Source organism: Elgaria multicarinata, chromosome 4 (assembly GCF_023053635.1).
Source record: "Elgaria multicarinata webbii isolate HBS135686 ecotype San Diego chromosome 4, rElgMul1.1.pri, whole genome shotgun sequence".
NCBI classification, from domain to species: domain Eukaryota; kingdom Metazoa; phylum Chordata; class Lepidosauria; order Squamata; family Anguidae; genus Elgaria; species Elgaria multicarinata.
Window position 1 is genome coordinate 43,108,589 of NC_086174.1, and position 25,442 is coordinate 43,134,030.

A 25,442-nucleotide genomic window follows, 5' to 3' on the forward strand; every position below is an offset into this window, starting at 1 on the left:
CTGTAGAGAGGGTTCACTCCCAGTTAGTAAAGAGCCTGTGAGAGCTTTCTCCCCCACTGGTACAGGCTGGCCTGTTTCTGGTGCCAAATCCTCTACTTCAGAGTCTAATTCTGATTTATCTCTTCTTCCAACACAGGGGGAGCAAGGCTAGACGTGACACTTACTCTAGAAAAAAATGGCAAGCTCTGTTCATATTTTCTGGTTCTCTGAAAGCTTCTTGATTCTGTATTGTAAATTTGGTCATATGAATTGTAGCCCTTTTAAATTCACTTTTACTTAACACATGACTCATTTTTCCAGTGTGGACAAACTTGAAACAGAGGACAAGTTATTTTATACCAAACAGCAGTTTGCTTTTCAGCTGTACCCATGCTGTTGAGGTTCGTCAAAAAAGCTATCACCATGGAGAACAAGATGTATGTAAGTAGCTTACATACTAAACAATTCATAGAAATTGGTAATAAAAATAGTGAGGAGATCATTGAGTCCTGCAAAGAGGCAGGGTCAATTGACACACATGAGATATTTATCTCGACTACTTTTTAAAAGCTTCTTATAGTGAGAACTTGCAATGATATCTACTGAATTGCTACCCTGCTTCTCCCATCTAAGTTGCCCAATATTTTTGTGGGAAAAGATGCACAGAAACAATATTGATTTATAACTTTTTCTCTTGATCTTCTGAGTAACACCCATACAAATAATCCGGAAGGGGAAAATAAGAAGAACACACCCAACCAATTCAATAATATGCAAGCATGTCTGAACTGGCATGATCTCCCAGGACGAATCAATTTTATTAAAAAAACTCCCGATGCAAAGTATCATCTACCATGTGGAAAGGTACTATTTGACATTTCTAAATTTTACGGCTCTCCACTAAATGCTTGGTTAACTATTTACCATTGTAGATAATAAGAAAACACCACTATTGTATTCCAATATGATAGGATTTCCCCCCCTTAAAAAGTACATTTCACATTGTCCAACAATAAACAAAACAGAATAACCAGGCTAGTTCAGAAACTGATCACCTTCAATAATGAAGCAAATGCAGGTTCAAATCTCAGTTTGCATACTGCTTAAAGTCTGTTTACATAGCTGCAGAAGGTTCATAGGTTCAAGGCTGCTGTCTTAAACAGACTGCCTTTATTTACACCAGAAAAGAATCTTCTTATTCGCTACCCCCGGCTGCCTGTGCGCTTATACTGAAGTGTGATCCATACCCTCTTGTGATAATGACTAGGTCATATACACGCTTCAGAATAAAAGAAAACAAAACATGAAGCGAGAAGCCCTCTAAATATCTCGTGGCTGTTTTACCAGTCAGCTTATTTATTTTTTGGATTAACTGGCAGATTTCGTAAACCAACTGATCACATCACTGATCAGGGTGATGTGAGTTCTGGTGTTATTGAAGAATATCTTTTTGGGTACATTTTCTGGGGTAAATACAAAGAAAATCTTTCTAGTGCGTTGAGTTTACCCTGTGATCCAATAACCAATTAAGGGTTCAATCCTATAGGATTTCTCCCTGTTAGACAGAAGCCGCTGAGCTTGGAGGCTTCAGAAAATCCTATGCCCTTTCAGGCTGTTGCCAGCAGATTGGAAGTAGGACGGAAGCGATTGAGCCTCTTGTACCTCCTCAAACAAACAAACACATTCAGCTAGACGGACCTTTGAGCCCATCTAGCTCACTTACTGGCAGTAGGAGGATAATTTATTATTTATTTATTTATTTATTTATTTATTACATTTTTATACCGCCCAATAGCCGAAGCTCTCTGGGCGGTTCACAAAAATTAAAACCATCATAAAACAACCAACAGGTTAAAAACGCAAATACAAAATACAGTATAAAAAGCACAACCAGGATAAAACCACGCAGCAAAATTGATATAAGGTTAAAATACAGAGTTAAAACAGTATAATTTAAATTTAAGTTAAAATTAAGTGTTAAAATACTGAGTGAATAAAAAGGTCTTCAGCTGGCGACGAAAGGAGTACAGTGTAGGCGCCAGGCGGACCTCTCTTGGGAGCTCATTCCACAACCGAGGTGCCACAGCGGAGAAAGGCGATGGAGAGGCCACATGATTCTGTGGAACATGACCTCTCCTCTCCCTCAATGCCTACCAGAACAGCCTCTTTTTTTACCTCTACAAAGTTGTCAGAAAACAGTTCCTGGTTCTTTCTGCAATTTACTATTACTATTTATTCAGTTTATATCCCGTTTATATACAGAATACCCTAGGCGGCATACAAAGTTAAAACTATTTAAACAAGATTAAAGCAATCAATAAAATACCACAGGGCAGGAAATAGCTGCAAGGGGGTAGGAGAGGGGGCAAGGGGGGCAGTTCTGACGTTGGATTCCTCCTCCTAAGGTTGCAGGAGTGTCTATGGGCTCAGGAGGGTGAATCCAAAATAGCCCGGGGTCCCTGGGATGCTCTCTCAGGGACCATAGGATTGCTCTCTAAGTGAATAATGCTGTCAGCTACAATTCAGAAAATAACTACACTTGCACATACTTCAGCACTTTAACATCTTTACTTTATTTAGCCTAAAACCTCACCATTTAACTGATTTTCACATATGGAGCCACTTACCTTCACTTATGAAGGCACTTCAGTATTTACACCCATTATTTCCATTTTTCTCCTGAAGTGATATGCTGTACTTCTTCATTTATGCAACTTAGTAATCTCTAACCCATTGCTGTTTCAACATTTTTGCAATTTGACATTTCTATGTAAAGCACCTTTATACATTCTTCTATACTGCTGACATTAATGCCCTGGATTTGTTGTCTTATTTTTGCTACCATTGTTATTTTTTCGGCGCCACATCAAGACTTTTCTCTTCTCCCAGGCATTTGTTTTTGTGATTTTAAATTATTGTATATTGTTTTAAGTGTTTTTATCCTATGTAAACCGCCCAGAGAGCCCTGGCTATGGGGTGGTATACAAATGTAATAATAATAATAATAATAATAATAATAATAATAATAATAATAATAATAATATCATCATCTCCTTTTTGTGCTCTCTGCGGGCAAGGCTGAAATTACATGTAGTGATGTAACCACCCGTGTGTCTGTTATCCTTTCCAGGCCAGGGCAAGAATCAATTAATTGGGTTGAATGATCACAGCTGTATTCACATGGGGATTCTTAGCCTCCTCTTGTTTCAGCCAGCCTGTAATTGGCTAATAAATATCTTCCTTGAGTTGTTAGAGGTTTGAGTATAAAAAGAGGGAGCTTGGAGCTGGCTATTTTGTCTTTCTCTTTATGCTTCAACTGGCTTTCAGAGTTGCGATTCTCTGAAACCCCTGTCCTACTGGAAGACCTATACTTTGGTAATGTATGTGGCAGATTTAGGTATCCTTTATAACTTTGCATGAAGTGTAGTTTCCAAAAGTTAATCTGCGTGCTGTATGCCTTTTATTCTTCTTTCCTGTTTCCCCACTGTAAGCCTTAGTATTTCTGCACTTTATGTGTGGGGTTAACTGCTCCTGTTTAAAATTTTAGACTTAGAGCTTGAAATAGAGGGCGCTGGCTTGGCCCCTTAATTCTAAGGTTTTCTCCAAGGTCTGAGTCCCCTGGGCTCAGGGTGAGGTGGACGTAAGGTGTGGTGGATTCTCCTTTGGTAATTGTTTTTCCCTGCCTACACTGCTGGAAGCCAGGGCAAACCCCTTCACGCCTGGACCTCTGAGAACAATGGGTGGAAATTCTGGTGGATGAGTCAGCAGGAATCAGCCCTCTAAGATGCACCAATTTGTTTAATATCAAGCTACCAGCCGGATAGTACATGGAGACTCTGTTCAAACCTAAGCACTTTTCTAGTTCCCCATCTAATCAAGCTACCAGGAACATTCCTGTCAATTGGAGTAAGATAGAGAAAGCTTCTACCCAACAGAAACATCCCAATCCAGATATCATCTAGCCCTAATGAACCTTCCATCTGGAAGTTTGGGCTGAAGTATGATCAGTAAGCAGATACTCTTTTCAATCATCTAATGCCAGGGAAGTGGTGAAAAGTTTTAATAGGTGTCCAGAAGCAATTTTGGGAAGGACGAAGGCAAACAAATTGATGCTTAATCCAGACAAGACAGAACTACTGTGGTTTGGAAAATCTGCTGTTATGGATGGAGGTTTGCAATCAGTTTTGGATGCGTTTGCACTTCCTCCTGTCATCTTAGGCTGGTTTGTCAGTTGCAGCCCAGTCTAGAGAAAGTGTACCTTGCCTCAGTTATATATACTTTGGTTACATCTAGACTAGATTACTGTAATGTGCTCTATGTAGAGCTGCTTTTAGAGACGAGTCAGAAACTTCAATGGGTGCAGCAGTAACAAAGCTTGTGGTGGCCAGGAGTATGGAACATACTACACCAGAGTAAAATATTTAGATTATGGGTGGAGGTAGAAAAAGTGTTGTGATTTGGGATGCAAGAAGGGGAAGAAGTATGGACCTGAAGGGGTAGGAAGTGAAAGGAGCTGTGTGTGTATGTAAGAAAGGAGTTTGCAATTAAGAACATAAGAGCCCTGCTGGATCAGACCAAGGGTCCATCTAGTCCAGCACTCTGTTCACACAGTGACCAACCGGCCGTCGGCTGGGGAACAACATAGCAGGACATGGTGCAATAGCACCCTCACACCCATGTTCCCCAGCAATTAACTCCTCCCCAATCAAATTTGACGGTTCAAAACAGCAGACAACTTAATATGCAATATACTGCACATTTATCTCATGGTAAGAAATATGACTTACTTTGCTCTTTTGGCCATCTCATTGCCATCCCATCGTGGACTGTAAGGGTAGTTTTTCTGAGCCTGGGAATAGAGTTCCCCACTGTTAGTGAAGTGATAGACAGATTGAAATGTTAAAGTTGGCTGGTCCCGAGGAAAGTACAGCGGCAGGTCAACTACAAAGAAAGAAAAAAAGATGACACATTAGAGGCGTTTGTGTTTTCTTGCTTTCGTCTTTGTTGTATAAGAGTTTCTTGTATAACTCATAGATTAAGAAACACATTCAAATTAGTTGAATGCTGACTTTGTTCTTACATCACAGATTAACATATAGTTGCACTTAAAAGATTTATTTTAAATAACTGCCCATGTTTCTGCCAGGTTGGTTACGCAAACATGAGATACACAGAGCAAGTTGAAAGTACTTTTTCACTGGCTAATCTATTACCAAACAATACATACACGTAGAGCAACGTATTTTACAGATGATGTTTATATTCAAATTTGTATCTTCTAGAGGTTTGCTAAAAAGATAGACTTTGAGACAGATGGGCAAGCCATCTTATAGATGTGTGTCCCTGGGGGCTAAATGGCCTGACAGAAGCACCTACAGTGGTATCCTCTGTGAAGCTAATTAATCCATCCCATTCTACTATGTTGTATGTCTCTTCCAACGGCAACCTTAATTCTGACCCATTCTCTTCACATCTTAAATTCTGTGCTATGCTACAGTTTTGCCTTCATCATTTCTGTCATGTTTAGCAAGTGTTTTAGCACAGGAGATCTAAGCCATGCTGCTTTGGTAACGCACTGCATTAACCCAGGGTGCCAATGCATAATGTTGTCTGCATGTAGCATCGCTTGAGCTCACGGAAGAAACTAAGTTATACGGTTATTATTCAGTAAACAGACAGCTCTATCTTAGGTCTTTTAAGGAACAATGAAAACACACAATCTACTTTTTATATTTGGATCTGAATGTATTTTCCTAACAGGGGTCTGGCAAGGCCTGAAACCAGCTCTTTTACACATCTAAAACTGGTTCAATAAACACCTATCTAATTCCATACTTATACAGAGCCTTTTCAGATTAATTTCTAAGCTCACCAATAGTTCCATAGTTTGAAAGCCTTAACATTATGACCAATAAAACCTCCTTTACACTAAAGAATTAAAATGGTTTTATAACACTTAGGATGGCTCAGTTCACACAACACATTTATCTAAGCATTGGAAAAACTCCACTCAATGGTTGAATTTGCAGGGGATACTCACCACACAACATGTTCTAACTCTACCATTGTATGACTGTGGCCTCCTATGGAGTGGAGTAAAACTCAACTCAGCGTTTGATTGACAGTTCCTCTGCCCCCTCTCCTGATGCTATCCCATCCTCCTGATGCTATCCCATCAGCCATTGCTGTGAAAAAACAATGCAGGCAGCTCTCCTAGAACAGCACTCACTCCTTTTGCTGCTCTTGCCAGGGAACTCTATAGCCAGTGGGGAAACTCCACTCAACTCAAGAGGAAATTGCATGGAGCCCACTACACAACATGCAACAAAACCTTTATGCAGGAACTCTTCTCTGCACAGTGTGGATATTCAGGGTGGAGTGTTCTTCAAAACAACAACAACTCCACCGTGGGGTGGAGTTTTCCCTCCAGACAACACATTTCTCAATGGTGGTGTAACAACTCCACTCTGGAGTTCTAAAACCGCCACTGAGAACTGTATTGTGTGAACTGAGCCGATGGTAGTGGGTAAAAGAAGGGAAAGGAGGGGTTTAGAGTCTGAATCCAATCCATTATATGCACCCATGAATTTTAATGTTAAGAAGTAAACTGGCAAAGACATATACCAGGAACCGCTTTCTTGGGATGGATACACACACACACACACACTTGCTGATCTGAACATATTCTTATCCAAATTAGGCACTCTTCTAACTGCTTGTGCATATAACAAAATAAATCAACGAACTAAAGAATGATGAGTCCAACAAGTCTTCTTTTGTAGATTGCTTGAACTTTAGAAAAATTTAGTTATTATACTTATTGTGCTGCACATTTTTGTGTCATCTTTAGTCACAGTTGGAAACTCGCAAAATCCAACACATATTTTGGAAGATCTTAACATATAATAATCACATTTGGCCAAAACTTCATTGAAGATAACTATACAGAGCTGGCCCTGAAAACAAATGCCCCAAATATGCAACTACAAAAATGCTGAAGGCAAAATAGCTTCTTGTTACAGTGAACAAATTACAACTATTTGTATTTGTAAGAGCTGGTACACACAGAATGCTTTTGTGATAGAAAATTAGTTTGTAGTAACTGGGACACCTAGCTTTGTATGTTTGTGGCTTCATTTTATTATGCTTTATAGGAATCTTGCATCTAGAAAGAAATTCATAGGACCAATTAGGGGTACAATGTTTACTTAATTGATCCACTTCAAATTTCACCCCAAGCAACTCTTTCCCTCTATGTTTTTGGAACACTAGGCCTGTCCACATGTCACATTAACCTATGGTGGCTTATATCTTGCAAATAGCCTACTGTGCCTTGACAAATAAGCTACACACCACAGCTTATTTTCCCCACCCTCCACCCCTGTAGTCCTCTTGCCCAGCTGGGCAGGTATCCCAGCTTTCTTTGTGACTGAAGATCATGGATTCCCAGGGTGACTTATTTGGGGAAAATAACTCACTTTGGGTTGGAAAAGAGCTCACAGACGACACAAAAAGCCATCATGGGTTAAATAAACTACTGAGTTTTATTTAACCCATTGTGGGTTAATGTGTCATCTGAACCCAATCAATGTGTGGGAAGCTGCCAGGGTGGGATGGGGGAGGGGGAGTGATTTGGAGCAGAGAAATGGCAGCTGGGTTTAGCCCCTCTGGTGTTTCTCCATTTTAAATACCCCTCTCTCTCAAAGTTACTTTTCATTGAAAGCAAACATACATTACTGAGGCTCAGTTACGTGTGTGTGTGTGTGTGTGTGTGTGTGTGTGTATGTATGCATTAATGTGTAGTAAACTCTTAGTGTTATATGGGGTAGGGGGAATGGAGACTCATTTTACATGCCCGCTCATAGCAATGGCTTATACTCTTAGGAAAGGGTTTTTGGGTGCTTCACAGTGTTGTAGTATCTGGGAATCCCTCTTGTGCAAGCATCCCTGTACTCACATGGCATTGAATACAACCCAATATACTTAACAGGTAGTACAAAAGCTAACATTAATAAAATCAGCCCTCTTTGGGAGCAAAAAGAACATTTAGGAAGTAGACAAGAAAATCAAAATTCTTTGTCAGCCTTTTAAATCAAGTGGCTCCCCGCTATCCTGTGAAGTAATTTATCAGAACACAAACTCAGAAGCATTGTTCTTAACATCTAAGAATCAAAAGTCTGTTCTGCTCTATGGGGTCAATGTAAACCACTAAAACTGGGCTACAATTTTGAGGTTAGGGCTCCCTTTGTTGTTTGTGCTTTGTAGTTAAAGTTAATTTCCTTTATATGTTTTGTTGTTTTTTAAATAACTTTTTCTCAAGTATCGGTTTCTTTAAAAGGAAAGCCAAATAGCTGTGTGCAACTGGTATAAAGTGATGAGAGAGGATAATAAAACTTCAGTGAAGAAAGTTAACAACAATATCTGCTGTATTCGTTTAGTGGGGTTTTTTTAACTGAAAAATCCCAAGTCTCCATTATCTTGATTTTTAAAATTTCTGACTTACTGAAAAAGGCAGTAATAGCATTTTTTCTCCTATTAAGTAAGTCAAAAGCTTTGTTTTAAGAGCAAAGCATATAGCATTGAAGTCATGTTTAAAAGCACAATAGAGACAAGACTGTCAATTCAGAGAAGCTTTCATTTGAGGTGATTAGCCTTTCAGCAATTGCAGTAATTTTCCCCCCAACAGAAGGACTGTTTCAAAGAACAAGAAAAGGAGAAGAAAAAGGATTGTTCTACTCAACTAAAAAAACACAGGGACATTGTATAGATTCAATTATGGCCCAGTTATCAAGTCAATGTGCACATCTAAGTTGTTCCCCTGCCATCTTAAGCTTTCTTGCACATAGCACCGCTGGTTTCCAGCATACAGGTACTTCCCCTCTCAGCCTCAGCTAATATCCATTTTTCAGATGTTTCCTCTCCCAAGTTTATGTAAACATATTTTTGTGGTCTTGAAATGTAGCTGATTCATTATTATTATTATTATTATTATTATTTCCACAGACAGATATGCAATTTGTTTATTTTATTAAAATCATATCCAACTTTTCCTCCAAAGAGTTCAAAGTGGTGCACATGGTTTCCCATCTATCTTTGTCCTCATGACAACCCATAGGCTGAGCGATAGTGACTGGCTCATGGTTACCTAGGATGTCATGGTTGAGCAGGGACTTGAATTTGGAATATCTAAACTCTGATTTAGTTATTCCTACCACTCCACCTCACTGATGCCCATAGCACCATCATTGAATACAGTGTGCTTTATTAAGTAAGGTAAGCAAATTTTTTTAGGTCTCTGCTTCTAAAAGCTTACAATTCAAATGCCAACAGTGGAAATGAGAGGGAAAGGAAAAACAAGGGGGGCAGGTGCAGTTCAACTTACATAGGTTTGGTTTCAGTTAGGGGTGAGGCATAGGTGTCTCAGCCAAATTCAGCAGGAGAATTCTCAGGAGGGATTTAAACAATGAGCAGGAGCTGTCCTAGGGAGCTTTGGGTCTGAGGTAGAAAGGGTGGAGGCACTTGAGATCAGGACACTTCGACAGTAGATGTGGGAAGAGCTGAAGAAAGTCATGGGGAGGGAAATGACAGGAAATAAGGGAAGAAAGGAAGTGGACAAGGCTGTGGAGAGCTTTAGAGGTAAGAGCAAGATGTTTGTGACAGATGTAGAGGTACAGAGATCTGAATACATTGAATGATTTTGGCAACAGGATAATGGAAACAGATGAGAGGACTGAGATGTACCAATGGAAGGCAAAAGAACAGGTTGAAATAGACAAGCAGGAATTGATCAGAGTATGAATCTGAGTTTTAGCCAAGTGAGTGAAAAGGAAAAGGATTTTTTTTACAATGTAGAAGTAACATGATTTGGTAGCAGATTTAATTCTACACAGAAGAATTCTACATAAAAATCTTTGATTTATCTCTCTCCCCTTTGCCCCTCCCATTCATTCTCATTGGTGGTCATAGATTAGAATAAAGAACAGCTCTGATAACGATAAAAAATTCTGACACCACCACGTGAAAATATTTTAAGTAGCGACTACATAGTCAAAGGCTGCATGAAATGGCCCTAAGTTAGAACCTGATAACAGAATTAAGCAAAACCATGCATAAGTTTTACAGGTTTGCTAGACAAAAACAGTGTGTGGGCATTTGCATCCAATACTGCAAATACTATTTCCAAACAAGAGTTGATTCATAGGCACTTGGTGCTGTGTCTGCAGACAATAGATGGGTGACTCATGTCTGTAAATTCCTGGAAGTGCTAACAGACCCTTTGCTTAGTCATCTTTTTAAGGGATGCTGAGTTCACGAGCTCTGCAAGCCATAATAAAGGCATCTAGCTGCATATCAGCTTTTTAAAACAACAACAACAACATTCTGAATAGCACAAATAAAGCTTCTAAAAATAACTTCATACATATGAGTCACTACACCTATGGCATTTACACAATACTTTGCAGTAGTTGATTTTAGGAAGTAACTCTTCTTTTCTCTACATCAGGGGTAGGTAACCTGGTGCTCTCCTGTTGTTTTTGACTACAACTTCCATCAGGCTAAATGTCAGGGATTATGGAAGTTGTAGACCAAATATTTGGAGGGGACCGGTTTGCCTACCCCAGTTCTACATGAAGCCCTGTGCTCACTACAAAGGCCACTTGCATGTATCCTGATTAAGGGTAAATCAGATTTTCAAATGATGGCATGTTGGTACAAAATAATTCCCACATTGAAAAACTAAAGTTACTAGAAAAATTACTAACTTCAAAGCATTTTTTATAATGCAATAACATGTGGGGTATGCGTGTTTTTATTATTATTATTATTATTATTATTAATAATAATAATTTATTTATATAGCACCATCAATGTACATGGTGCTGTACAGAGTAAAACAGTAAATAGCAAGACCCTGCCGCATAGGCTTACATTCTAATAAAATCATAATAAAACAATAAGGAGGGGAAGAGAATGCACCAAACAGGCACAGGGTAGGGTAAAACTAGCAGTATAAAGTCAGAACAAAATCAAGTTTTAAAAGCTTTAGGAAAAAGAAAAGTTTTTAGCTGAGCTTTAAAAGCTGCGATTGAACTTGTAGTTCTCAAATGTTCTGGAAGAGCGTTCCAGGCGTAAGGGGCAACAGAAGAAAATGGACGAAGCCGAGCAAGGGAAGTAGAGACCCTTGGGCAGGTGAGAAACATGGCATCAGAGGAGCGAAGAGCACGAGCGGGGGAATAGTGTGAGATGAGAGAGGAAAGATAGGAAGGAGCTAGACAGTGAAAATTTTTGTAGGTCAACAGGAGAAGTTTATATTGGATTCTGAAGTGAATTGGAAGCCAATGAAGAGATTTCAGAAGTGGAGTAACATGGTCAGAGCGGCGAGCCAAGAAGATGATCTTAGCGGCAGAGTGGGGAACAGAAACCAACGGACTGATGTGAGAAGAAGGAAGGCCAGTGAGAAGAAGGTTGCAGTAGTCCAACCGAGAAATAACCAATGCATGAACAAGAGTCTTGGCAGAAGAGACAGACAAAAATGATCGAATCCTGGCAATATTATACAGGAAAAAAACGACAAGATTTAGCTACTGTCTCGATATGAGGAATAAAGGAGAGCGAGGAATCAAATATAAAGCCAAGACTACGAGCTTCCTTGACCGGAGTAAGCGTAACATTATTGACAGTAAGAGAGAATGGGAGATGAGGAGAAGGTTTAGGAGGAAAAACAAGCAATTCAGTCTTTGCCATATTAAGTTTCAAATGACGATGAAGCAACCAAGCTGAGATATCTGAAAGACATGCCGAGATACGATCGTGAACATCAGGAGAAAGATCCGGAGATGAAAGATATAATTGTGTATCATTGGCATACAGATGATATTGGACGCCATGAGATTGAATAAGATTACCCAAGGGCAACATGTATAAAGAAAACAACAACGGGCCAAGCACCGAGCCTTGCGGAACCCCTACTGAAAGGGGAAAAGAAGAAGACAAGCTGCCATTAGCCAACACGCTGAAAGAGCAACCCGCTAGATAGGAGGCAAACCAGTTATAGACAGAGCCACAAAATCCGAGGTCATGAAGTTTTGGCCTCAGTCTCATACATGGAAGTGGCCACAGCGACAATGACCAACAGTACCATGTTTCAATGTTTGAAATTATCAGATTCTTTTCCTTCCAAGGCAGTCACAGAGGGCAGTGGAAACGTAACTGCAAGAGTAATTTCAATACTCTGGCTTTGTCCCGTGCTCCCTTTTACTGGGCCTTTAACTTCAGTGGAGGGATCTCTGCTTCTCCTGTTTAATCTGTAAATTTAGTCAACATATCCCTTTTCGTTTTGCTCTTCCTCCCCTAGGCGGACCAATAACCTAGCTGATTGCCCTGCCCTCCAGATAGGGCAAAGGAGCAATTGTTACAGCCAACAGCAGCCAGTAATATTACCAGCTCAGCCACATTTCAACTTTGTATTTACATGAGGAACAATCTAGACATGTTTTATTTTACTATCTGAATAGTATAAGGATTGCTGTAGCACTAACCAGCTGTAAATCATTACATTTGTCAACAAGTGCAGTGCCCTTTGCAATTGTGCAAATTATAGTGGCCATGTTCAAATCTGGATATATCATGGAGATACAAGCGCTTTTTCTGCCACCGATGGATCCGCACAGAGCCATCCAGCAGAGCTATTCTGAGTTGTGAAAGATCTGTTATAATCTAGGACTGGTGACAGTTGTGGAAAAGGACTCATTTGCCTGCTGTGACATTATTGCCAGATTACTTTGTGACTCCGACTTGGATTTCACATGTATAGCAGATCCTAATGATACAACTTTGGTCTGCTTGTCTGTTTGTTGTAATGGATATGTTTCAATTTCAGCCTCAGGATATGCACACAACCCTTGGTAGCATGAGATCAACCACATGTGTGCTTGACCCTTCAGGCTGTTTAAGGCAGCCAGGGGAGGTCTGGGTGCATGGACAGAGAGTGATAAATGAATATTTCAAGGAAAGACTTCTACTGTTACTTTCTACTGTTAGTTTTACCCTACCCTGTGCCTGCTTACCCTACCCTGTACCTGTTTGCATTCTCTTCCCCTCCTTATTGTTTTACTATGATTTTATTAGATTGTAAGCCTGTGCGGCAGAGTCTTGCTATTTACTGTTTTACTCTGTACAGCACCATGTACACTGATGGTGCTATATAAATAAATAATAATAATAATAATAATAATAATAATAATAATTTAGTGAAATTTTTCCTAAAGGTTAATAATTTTTGGATCTTGGATGAAATTGATTACCTAGATCCATTGCAATCTGGCTTCAGGCATGAGTTTGGTCATCTTGGTAGATTATCAATGCAGGGAGCTACACAAGGTGAGTATATCCATGTTGGTTCAGCTGGAAGAATATGATGATCACATGCAGTGATTCTCCTTTTTATCCACAAGGAAAACTGTTGAAAATGGGCTGGATGAGAAATGCTAAATTGATATAAGACAAGAGGTGCTCTTGGTCAGGAGTTAAATGGATTCTGGAATAGGAATTCAACCTGTTTTTGATCGGGTAGTACTCCCCTTGATTAAGGCAGCCAGCCCTTGAAGCATCAGGACCAAAATTTGGGGGAGCTTTGCACTTGGGTTCAAGATGATGGCTGTAACCAGGAGTACCTTTGGCTAACTTAGGCTAGTGCACTGAATGCATCCCTTCCTGATGAGATCAGACCTGGCCATAGTGACACATGTCTCAAGTTCGGCCTTCCCCAACATGGTTCCTCCTGATGTTTGGGTTGACAACTCATACCATCTCTAATAATTGGACATTCTAGGTAGAGCTGTTGGTAATTGTAGTCTAAAACATCTGGGAGGGCAATACATTGGGGAAGGCTGCCGTAGTTACATCTAGGTTCAATTATTGCAATATGCTTTATATGGGGATTCCTCTGAAGTGTCTCTGGAAACTGCACTTATTTCAGAATGCAGTAGTGAGAAGGCTGGGAGGGAGGTGCTCACTTACACTTGCCCTGCAAAAGCTGCACTGATTACTCATTTGTTTCCAGGCCTAATTCAAAATGTTGAAGTTGACCTTTAAAGACATAAATGGCTTAGGCCCAGGATACCTTAGACACATATCCTAAGGTCTCAGAGAAAGCCCTTTCTTGATGTCCCAACAATGGTAGAGGTATAATTGGTAGGGATGACAGAAACAGCCTTCTCTGTGGCCACACTTAAATTGTGGAACATTTTGCCCTGGGAGGCTTGATTGGCATCCTTTCTTATGCTAATTTACCGCATGGCAAAAAAACTTTTCTTGTTTAGGGCAACATTTGTTTTATCAGATGGATAAATTTTATCTGATTACTATGTAGTTGTTTTTCTTTCTTTTTTGGAGTGTCATTATTTTATTATTGGTTTTAATCATTGTCAGCAGTCTTGAATAGCGTACAAGCACCAGAAAAACAGTATATGTGTATATACAACTGATAATTTATAACCTAAAAAATGTTCCTGGCCTTGCATCTAGTTATTCATTGATCTACTTCAAGCCATTCCTCTTGGGTTTAGAATATTAGCAGCCTGCTTAGTACATTAGAAACGCAGATTACGAATCGGGCAATGTACTATGAAAGACAGTCAGTGAGGCAAACAGTGATGAATTGCTGGTGCAGACGGCTCTAAGCCTCAGAGACGTCTGCATCATGTATGCTCCAACAAGCACTGCACAGTGACATTACTTTGCTTGAAACTAACCCAGAATTGTATTACAGGAGAAACAGTATGCACATTATAAAAAAAACAAAATACAGACAGAACTGAAAAGGTCTGCATAGAAAACTGAGTGGGACTGAGAAAACAAAACCAAAATAATGGAAGGGGAGGGATATAGGGGTCCAGTGTGTTAATCATTGCCTATCTGTAGGTGACCCAACAGTACATTACTTTCTATTACAATAGCTCTATTCATATTTTCAACCTCCTTTAGAAACTGGGCTTGTCTCCCATGTTTATAAATTCTAAGAAAAGATAAGGTAACTTTATTAAAGGCAAATATATAATAAGCTCATAAAAACACAGGAGTTTTCTCAACCTATATTTGACTAAGACCCTCCCATTAGATCAGTTACTTATTCATCCAGAAATAAATTGCTGCACAGCAAACAAACATTCTTAACAGTTTAAAATATAATCAAAAAGCCAATGTGTTTTTGCGCTATGGAAACAAGTTGGTAGTCCACTCTTAAACATGTTCTCTTGGAAGGAAATTTTACTGACTTCATACTTCCAGGAAAGTATGCTTAAAATTGTAAACTTTAAGTTAAAATATGGAACACAGATATCACAGTAGTACCATATACTATATGATACCATTTTTCACATGTTTAGAAGGAACAACATGTTTGCTGGCTAACTGAGGACTGGCTTCAGAAATTAAAATTCATATATACAGGACTTGGAATCTTAATTTCCACTCTCTAGTTCCACTATCTAGTTCCTATACAAAGTACAGTATATATATTACTAGTAACAAAACTAGGCCCAGTATTGTTACATCAAAACCTTTATATTCAAAGAACTTCCTTTTAATTCTAACTTTCCATATGACGGGATACTATGGAACCTGACTTCAGAAAGGTAGGGAAAAAAGGTAGTTCCCAAGCAGACAAGCAAAAGTGAAAAAGAAACAAAGAAACACATACACTCACAATAGAGTAAATGAGAATTTTTTTTTATTGTAGTCCTATCTGGTTTGGACCCTAATAAGTCTTCATAAGGGAATTTCAAAAGAAGTTTTCAAATTTGGATGTGCCTATTCTTTGCCCTCTTGTTGCAGCATATAATTTTAAAAAGTCAGCATATCCAAATTTGAAATGTTGGGTTACAATATATATATTCTCATTTAGAATCAAAGAATTGAAATAAAAATTATGAAAAGTAATAGTTCCACTCCTCTGCAATGGTCAAACCTCTCCTCTAATACTGTGCCCAGTTCTGGCACCACACTTTAGGAAGGATTCAATAAACTGGACCAAGTTCAGTGAAGGGCAATAAAAATGATCAGTGGACTAGGAATTAAGTCCTATGAGGAAAGATTGAAGGAATGGGTTATATTTAACCTTGAGAAGAGAAGACTGAAAGGGGGGGGGGGAATATGATAGCACTTTTCAAGAACTTAAATGCCAGCCAAACAGAAGAGGGCCACAATCTGTCATCCAAGAATGTAGGACATGAAATTGTGGGCCTAAGTTACAGGAAGGCAGATTTCAGTTGAGTATCAGGAAAAATGTCCTAATGATCAGAGCAGTCAAACAAATGAACCAACTGCCTAGGGAGATAGTGAGCTCTCTATGCAGTGTGGGTTGTTAACCACCCTGAACAACCCAACAACAAACCATGGGTTCTCAAGGTGGCTTGTTCAAGAAAATAAGCCACACTGCATGGTTAATAAGCCACCCTGTCTGCTTTCAAACAACATGGTAAACCCACAGTTCAACAAACAATCCATGGTTCAAAACAACCCACACTCAGCCATGGAGTGTATGTTAATGTGTTGTGTGAACAGCCCCAAAGGGTCTTAAGAACTAGTATGGAGCAATACAAAGCCAAGTGCTGAATCCTGGGCTTATGACTGAAATACAGCAGGTTACGGAACATGATTTTATTCAATAATGATTTTCCCTCTTGCCCTGGGAAATTTTTGGATTTGACCTGTATGTCCAAGTTTATGAATGCCAGCAGGCTTGGGAACTCTCTGCCCAGAAGACACACTAGTCTCCCTCTTGGTATTTTAGGAGACAGGTCGAGATGCTATTGTTCAGCGGCTGACTTGTTTTGGGTGGTTTTATCTCACTGTTGTGTGGCTTTTATAGATTTGTTGCTTTGACTGTTTTATTAGTTGGTTTTATTGGTTACTGTTTATTGTGGTTTTACACTTATATTACCCTGTATATATCGTTAACTGCCTTGGGTGACCCAAAATGAACTGAAAGGAGAGATCAAAGTATCTGAATAAATAAATAGAAATGTAACAGTAACACTAAGCAAAACTAATGCTTCAGTGAATTGTCTTATGCTCCTAAAATCACACTACAAAAAGCTAGTTATAATCAATTTTTAGCAAATGACCATTAAGTGATTTTATTGAGAGGAATCTTTCACATTCGTATTCATACATTATATAAACAGATCAGACAATCTCTTGAACTGGGTGTAGCTCAGAAATACAAGTTTGTTTCTCTCCAGGTACACAGAACAGTAGCACAGAAATGCTGGGGATTATCTATATAATCTCCTGCCTAGATGAGATTAGCCTATGAAGTCATGGTCTGTTTTCTCTTGGGTATAAAAGACATCTTTCACTTGAAGATAACAGCACACTCTTGCTGAAACAAACTGCACAAGGATTAATCACAGGCACAATCCTAAATAACTTTAGCCAGAAGCAAGTGTCATGGAGTTACTTACTCTCTAGTCAGTCAGTAAGTCCTATTGCAATGATAGCCCCGTTTTGTTTTCCAATTATAATTTATTCATAAAAAGTATATGGAAAGCTTGTAGCTATCTACTTTTTATAATTGTATTAGTATATCAGCCTACATTATAATTATTAAATCAATATGAGGAATTCTTCTGAGAAAAGTGTGGCTAGTATGAAAGTGTGCCAACAACTAATTTGCCATAATTCCTTTAGAAGATTATGCCAAGTAATACTAACAGAGTAGATGACTGTGTTGATACTGCATATGAGGGCCTGTTTTTAACAATAAAGTTACAGATTACAGATAATTAATATCAGCATTTAAAGTCGTTTAAAGGAATGCCCTAGATTCCCCCTTTTTCTATTTTTCAAGTAATATATTATAACTCCATCTATAAACAGTAGAAATAGATGGAAAACTAATCATTTACAATAAATACACTAAAATCAGTTTAATTCAGAATATAACATATGTCAGAATAATTTCAGGACAAATATCCTTCTTTCATTATTCACATTGTCCTTTTCAACTGTTATTTCCCCTACTATCTCTCTTTACTTAAATCAATAAATGCACATTGATCTATATTTAAAAAGGCTCTCTAAAAATTTTCCTGTAGAATGAATAATATTGTTTTTAAAAATCTGGGACATTTTCCAGGTGATGCACACTTTTAAGATCATTAGCAAGTTTTTCTCTAACAAATGTCCCATATTTCAAAAACTATTGATGTTCAGTAGTTTGAGTTCCCCCACCAACTCATACTGTTGGGCTATTGCTGCCTGTGTTGCCATGAAAAAAGAAGTGTAAATATATGTTTCATAGTCTGATTTTGGATGGCCATCCACTTTTAAAAGGACAGAAATGGGAGCTAAAGGAATTTCTCTGCTTGTTATTACTACAATTTTCTTGCACACCGTATTGCTGAAGAGTTGCGTGTTTGGGCATGACGACTAAACATTTGTGCAATTAGCCAAACCACAACCCTTCCAACATCTGTCTGACCAAATTCCTTTCTTATATTTTGTTTTCTTGGTTGAGCACCTGGTGGAAAATTCGAAGAAGCACTGGTAAGTGTTGTGACAAAGAACAAACAATGTGGTGTTCTTTACCACAGCAGTTGCTGGTAGCCAACAGTTGGGATGTTAGTGCCTCCATGACCGGCTTGTGGGCTTACTGGAAGCATCTAGTTGGCCACTGTATGAAACAAGATGCCTGACAACAAAGAATTTGGATACGTTACCAGAGAGGCAGAGTTCACTTTGACAAAAATATGTTATGTAAAGAAGGCTATAGACAAAACAGATCTGCCTTCCTTGGGACTAAGATGAGTCTAAAGGATATATCATACTTCTTTTCCTCCAATGGGGAGAACAATCTCAGTATAATAAGTAGAGCATATTTTCTAGCAAGTTAATGCTGATTTAAGTTTCTTCTCTTTACAGCTAAACCAATGTACCTATGATAGAAAACCACCACTGAAAACACTAAAAAATACATTAATGCTTCATTTCATAGGAAGGCCCCTAAGACAGAATTTAACTACCATCCAAAATGCCAATTTTTGATTTTGTATCATTCACTTTGGGAACTTTGGCTCAAATCATGTGCTGAACTGCGTTTTATGTTTGGCAAAGCTGCTATAATACATGTATGTCCTCTGGTTATTTATTTCCATGAAAAGCCATGTGCTGAATTGGATTGGTTCAATTTAATGTATTTGTAGGGTTAGATCAAGGAGAGGATCTGCAAGAATCAATATTACAGAATAATATACCCTCGATCTCTCAAGCCAAATATAGTTTGTTGCACTATCTTATATTTAATTTTAAAGAAAACAAGGGAATCAAGAACAGCATTCCATTCAAATTAACTGGGGAATATAGGTCAGCCAAATATAATTACCTGAACTGGAATTTGACCACTACCTTAGGGCTAACATCCTATTTGCAGAAAAAAAACATGGTCACATTTTTAATGTACTCTGGGCTGCATCTAGTAGTATAGTTTAGATATGAATTAAAAGAGTTCTATTCTGCTTTAACTGCTCATGTATTTCACATCATAATTGAGGCTTTCAATTCCATTTTTTAAAAATGAACTCTCTTTACTTATTCTCTACGCATGACAAAAATGTAGCAGAGGAAACTAGTTCACTATGCAGCTAGATGAAAGAAACTGAGCATGCAATGCTTGATATGTAAAAGAAAAAAATAGAAATGAAATATGCTAATCATTTTGGACTCTCAGGAGTGAGCGTTTGTGTGTGTACAAGCATACTCAAAGAGCAGATGCACTGTACTTATGCTCTTTGAGTGTGTGAGACAGACAGACAGACACACACACATCTGAAGGTTCAAAATGATCAGCATATGAGAATAAAACTGGTAACCAAAGAGGATCATTTCTTTGCAGGAAGGTGCACCAACAGGAATGCCACTTGCCTGTGACACAAGCTCCAGGTAAGCAGGATCACACACTCTTCCCATGAGGAGAGATCAGTTTAACCAATAAGCACCTGAGGCTACTGTTGATAAGGTTAAGGACACCCCACAAACACCCCATCCCAAAGCCTGACCACATTGCTGTTGTTATCTCCTCTGTTTTTGCAGTGTTTGGGCGAATACATGTTGCACACCAGTTAGCAAAAACTACAAGCCTGAACTAATTTTTCCCTATAAGCAGCAGCCACCTCCAGGAACTACCTGGGCTATCTATTTATGAGATGCATGCTGTTCCCCAGAGGATGCATCACAGGCGACTCTGAGGGCATATCTAGACAGGGCGATATCCCAGGGATCGTCCCTGTGAGTCCACATGATGCACAGGGGATTCCAGGAGCAGGGAGGGATGTCCTTCCCTTTCCCTGGGATATTGCCCTACCCTTTAATCCCAATTTTCCCACAGTCTCGGGATGATCCCGAGACCGCGGGATGTGTGGCCGGGCATCTCGTTTTCATCCTGGCTGCTCGTGAGTAACCACGAGGAGCCAGGAACCAGGCATGGGACTCCTCAGGAGCTCCGTGCCCATCGGGGGTGAGAGCAGGGTCTTTTAAAATGTTTTTTAAAAAACACTGACCTTTTTCGTAGGAGCACTCCTGCGCTCTTTTTCGATTAAAAACAAAAAACAAAATGGTGGGTGCGACGTCCTCTTCCTCCTGGGGTGTAGCACCGCATGTAGACTGAAGGCGGTGGTGGAGATCTTGCAATCATCATATCGCGAGATCATCCCCCTCCACCCCCCTTGTCTAGCCAGGCCCTTACAGTTTGCTGGGGCAGGGCGAGGAACAATTCCTTCTGTCCAAGCTGACCCTGACATAAGGCAGCCTGAAAGCAACAGCACCCACTTCTACAATGGGAGGAGGAGGGGCGAAAGGGTAAGGAAACATAGCAATTAAATGTCCACAGGCTTTATTTAGTACAATGGTCTTCAATAGGTTGGCTGGATACCAGAGGTGAGTTGTGCAATGCTGCTATTGCCTTTTTGTTTTATGGGGAGGATAATCCCCATTTTTACTTCTGGGCTTCAACCCCCAGGCTTTTGGAAAGTGTTGCAGTTTGGGGTTCTAGTGAAAAGGTTCCATATGAAAAGGAGTACAGGGCTCCTGTATCTTTAACAGTTTATAGAAAAGGGAATTTCAGCAGGTGTCATTTATATGCATGCAGCATACAAATGTATCTGGACCAGATACAAAAGAGGGCAGGGCTCCTGAAGCTTTAACAGTTGTGATGAAGAGGGAATTTCACCAGGTGTTGCATGCACACAAATGACACCTGCTGAAATTCCCTTTTCTGTACAACTGTTAAAGATACAGGAGCCCTGTCCTCCTTTCCATATGGTCAACCTAGGTTTTAGGTAGGCTCCAGCTCTTGACTGGCAGTCTAGTACATTATAAGAATGTGTTTGGGGGCAGAGTTTCTAAACCCTTGAGTCGTTTACTGGAAACATGACAAATTTAAAGAACTGTGGAGAAGTTTCAAGCATTCGCTTTCAGCATTATTTAAAAGCCTGCATCTCACATTTTAAACAGCAATCGAACAAAACAAAAGTATTTTCCTACGGGCTCAGAGCACATGAATGCAACTAAGAGACCTGCAATCCTCTCCACACTTAAGCCCCACTGAATATAGCGAGACTTAATTCCTAAGTAAATATGCATGGTGTAAGACTATGACCAAGAAATAAGAAAAGCTTGGTATAAACTATAGCCACAGTAGAAAATCCTTTTACCTCACAACAGAGTCTTTGTAACTAGCCTGAACAAGACAACTGAAAGTGCGCTTAAAAGGAACAATCTCATCCCATCCCATCTGCTAAGGATCATGGGAGTTTGCTGCTTATCAGATACGGGCATAGCCTTAATGGCTTATACTTTTATCTTCTTCTAAGTTTTCAAGGCCTTTCCCCTAGTTCCCAGCTCTTTGCTTTGTTTCTGCTGCACCAGTTTCTATAGCAACTCCTCCTAACAGTGATTACACTGGCACCAATATATGTTTCACTACAGAGTACTAATTATGCCAACGTGAGCCATTTAAAAACCTACACAGAAACCCAAAAAGGACACACAGCACCAGTTATGAAAGCTTGTGTCTTTCATCTTTTAATAGAACACACTGTCCCTCGGTGGTGAAATGGGACTGAATTGTTGTTGGTGTACTACAACTGTGGGCAGGCATATCCTCTTGCTGTAGATGAGTACTGAGGAGAGTACTAAGGAACAAAGAGGGTATTTTAGACTTTCTGCCTCCAAATCCAGCTGTGGAAGGAAGCTATAGTTTGGCCACATTGAACTGGTAACAAGGAAGTAATTTCAAATTTACCACAGAGGGACATTATACAGATAGTCAAAAACAAATGGTGCACATTCCCTGCAAAACAAGTCATGCAGTCTTAGTGTCTTGCTGTCTTTGTGCTTAAAGGTGGAACAGAGTTTACTGTTTCCAATGTTTTGTAATGATTTCTACAAACCATGGTTGTACATCGCCTTCTGTGCGTATAAGGAAGATGACTCAGAAATTTAAAATATAAAATAAAATGGGAACAACTAACCAAAGGAAAGCTCCTGAAGCATGTTCTGCAGCTACTAGTTCTGGATCTCACACACACACACACACACACACACACACACACACCACTTGATCTTAGCCAAAAGGCCAAGAAGACAAAACAGCTCTACAGTGCAAGTCATGGATTCATTTAGTTCTATCACTGCTCTGTCACTTCAGCCTGACAACCTTTCCCTCTGTCTTTTACAAGAACTGCTTAGTTCAGGAGGATCATTCCACAAATAAATTAAACAATCAGCATATAACCCACCATGCCAGGAGTAGACAACTTCAGGCAGCAGAAGGCCCAATTCCACCCCCGCCCCTAGCTGTGGGTTGTACTCCCCCTCCATTGCTGTGCCACCAAAAAAAAACAAAACGGGGAGGGGGGAGAAAGTTTTTTGAAGTCGCCATTTCCACCAAAACAAGCTAAATTTGTTGATTCTAAGCTCCATAGCGATTTGCCACTTTCTTAGACCTTCCATTCTTGTTTGCTATGGATTATGCAAGTGCAGCATCAATTAGCCAGAGCACTTGCTGGCTTGGAGTGATCCCGACTCTTGCACTTTTCTATGTCTGGACCCATATAGCGTGGAGATACCAAAGTGAAAGCTATGGTCATCAAAATCACTGTGTGTGTGTGAAATTACTCTGGAATTACACTTGAATCTGTCTTGACCCTTGGAGGTTCCAACGAAGACTTCAAGGTTGGACTTAACCTCTGGTATGTGGATTTGTTTAGGTCTTTTTAAAAAATGCTTGTCTTGGATTGCATAGGATGAATTGCAGCAGGAATCTTCTGAGCCCCTTGCCCTGCATTCTGAGCCGTAGAGATTACAATAGGGAAAACAAGTTGTCTGGATCTCTGACATGATTATAGTTAATAGCTTTGGATGGCTTTAGAATTGCTTATGGAGCCTAAAGGTAATTGTCACCAGCTATATGATTTTTGAAGAATGTAACCATTAAGCTTTTATTGTGGGATTTGCTACAATAAAAGAGTCTCACAAATTTGGCATGTCCTGCGTCAGAGTGCCAGAGCGTGGGTTTGAAAGATTGGGCCCATGATAATTGCCAAATTTCCGTAAACCTCAACTTTTAAAAAGTTTCCCCCCCTAATAAAAATAAAATAAAATAGGGATGTGGAGGGCAATGGGGGGTTATAGTATTAATTCCTTTTTTGAGGAAATGTAAAATAATAAATTCATCAATGTTTTTAAGGCTCTCATATTATGGATAGCAATCTAGATAGTTTCTGAACAAATGTACCTAAGTGCCAATTTTTACTTTTTTCCCTGAGCTACGTGGCATGGAGAAAGCTACTGTGAAAATAATTATCTTTCAATCCATTATTTAAAGTGCTTTCCATTCCTGAGCAGATGAAACAATAGTAATATATGAAATGTGTCCATCACAATACTAATGATCTAAATCTTTTAACATTTGTGCCCACCTCTTCAAGAGACCCCCTTTTTTAAAAAACACAACAACTTTGCTTTCAATATACGATCAAGGTAAAATATTTCAACAAAATACCATAATGAGAAGCTGTCGTTATTTATTATAAGCTTTTGAGGTTGCTTTTATTCAAGATTCAACAGACTGATAGCAACCACCCGGTAAGAAATGATTCCCACTAAAAGGAATTGTTTCTTGAGGGGTGTTCTTATTAAAGGATAACATTGTACACACCATTAATCTCTGGTAAAGATGTTAAAATGGTCAGCCCACTGGAACTTAAATTCACATTCTGAAATCTGGGGAAACCTTCAACTAACCCTATACACACAAGAGGGAATTGTAGCCTCAGTCTTCTGGGTAGTATGGATCAGAAGTCAAACTCATTCTCTGAAATATCCAACAATAAATGAAAGAGAAACTGAGCTGAGTTGGATGTTCTGGTTCTTTTATACTGCTAGCTCAGAACTAGTTGAAGCAATCTTATACAAAAGGAGAAAATGGCTCTTTTACTTTTGATTTATGTAAAGCACAAAGCTGTGAAAGCACCTATTCGAACATAAAATTCAGACAGTAGTGATACTACCTCGATATCTTCTTTAACTCTGGCAATTTAAAGCAGGGATGAGCAAATTGTATTCCTCCAGATGCTTTCTGGTTATGCTGGCTACGGTTGATAGGAGTTGTAAGCCAAAACGTCTAAAGGGTCACACATGCCCCTGCTTTAAAGTAACTGTTTTATAATGTAATGATCATGTCCTTAGTTATTCAAAATTACCTGTTCCACCTATATTTTATAGAGACTGGATAATATTCAGTTAACTCATCTTCCTGTCGGCAGAACGTAGATTAGGGCAATTCCCTCTGCACCCTCTCCCAAAATCTGCTTGAGAGAGTTAGGGTCCCTTCAGAACATATTTAGGGGCATGGGATTCTGCAAGGGAAAGAAGAGGAGGGGAAAGTCCTATTGTGTGAGTGGAAGTTTGCTTGCACAAAACTGGATTTCTCCCACTATCAGATTCTAGCAGACTTCACTTGCTGCATTCCTTTTTGCTCAAGTATTTATTTCAGATATACCTTGCACATATATTGTATTTCATAAACCAACTGAAAACTGGGATTTATATATTTTAAAAAACTGATTCAAAAACTGAAATTCATCCTCAGAACATGGAATGGAAAAGTTAGTTGAATAAATGGAAAAGTTAGACACGACTAACTTAATTACCATTAAATTCAATGGGTCTACTCTAAGCATAACTAAGTCTGGACCTAACCCTTTAAACTTATGACCGTAATAGATTTCATAATACCTGGAAAGCTCAGACAAAGTCTTTTGCTTTGCCTTAAACCACATCACAGGAAAATCAAGTACATATATTTTGTACTTTTTTGTACTTTTGCACATTTAAAATTAGTCTATCTCTACGCTTTCCTCAGACAACAGGAAATAGTTAATACACAATGTTTTCCTCCATAA

At 39.2% G+C, this 25,442-nt stretch overlaps 1 protein-coding gene across 1 annotated transcript in view; it reads right to left on the reverse strand.

Moving 5' to 3' along the window:
* Positions 1 to 25,442, reverse strand: part of BABAM2 (BRISC and BRCA1 A complex member 2) — a 167,140-nt gene that overhangs the window by 17,939 nt on the left and 123,759 nt on the right. The window contains exon 11 of the mRNA XM_063124170.1: positions 4,767 to 4,920. Coding sequence (XP_062980240.1) covers positions 4,767 to 4,920 — 154 coding nt within the window. The remainder of the gene's footprint in view (positions 1 to 4,766; positions 4,921 to 25,442) is intronic.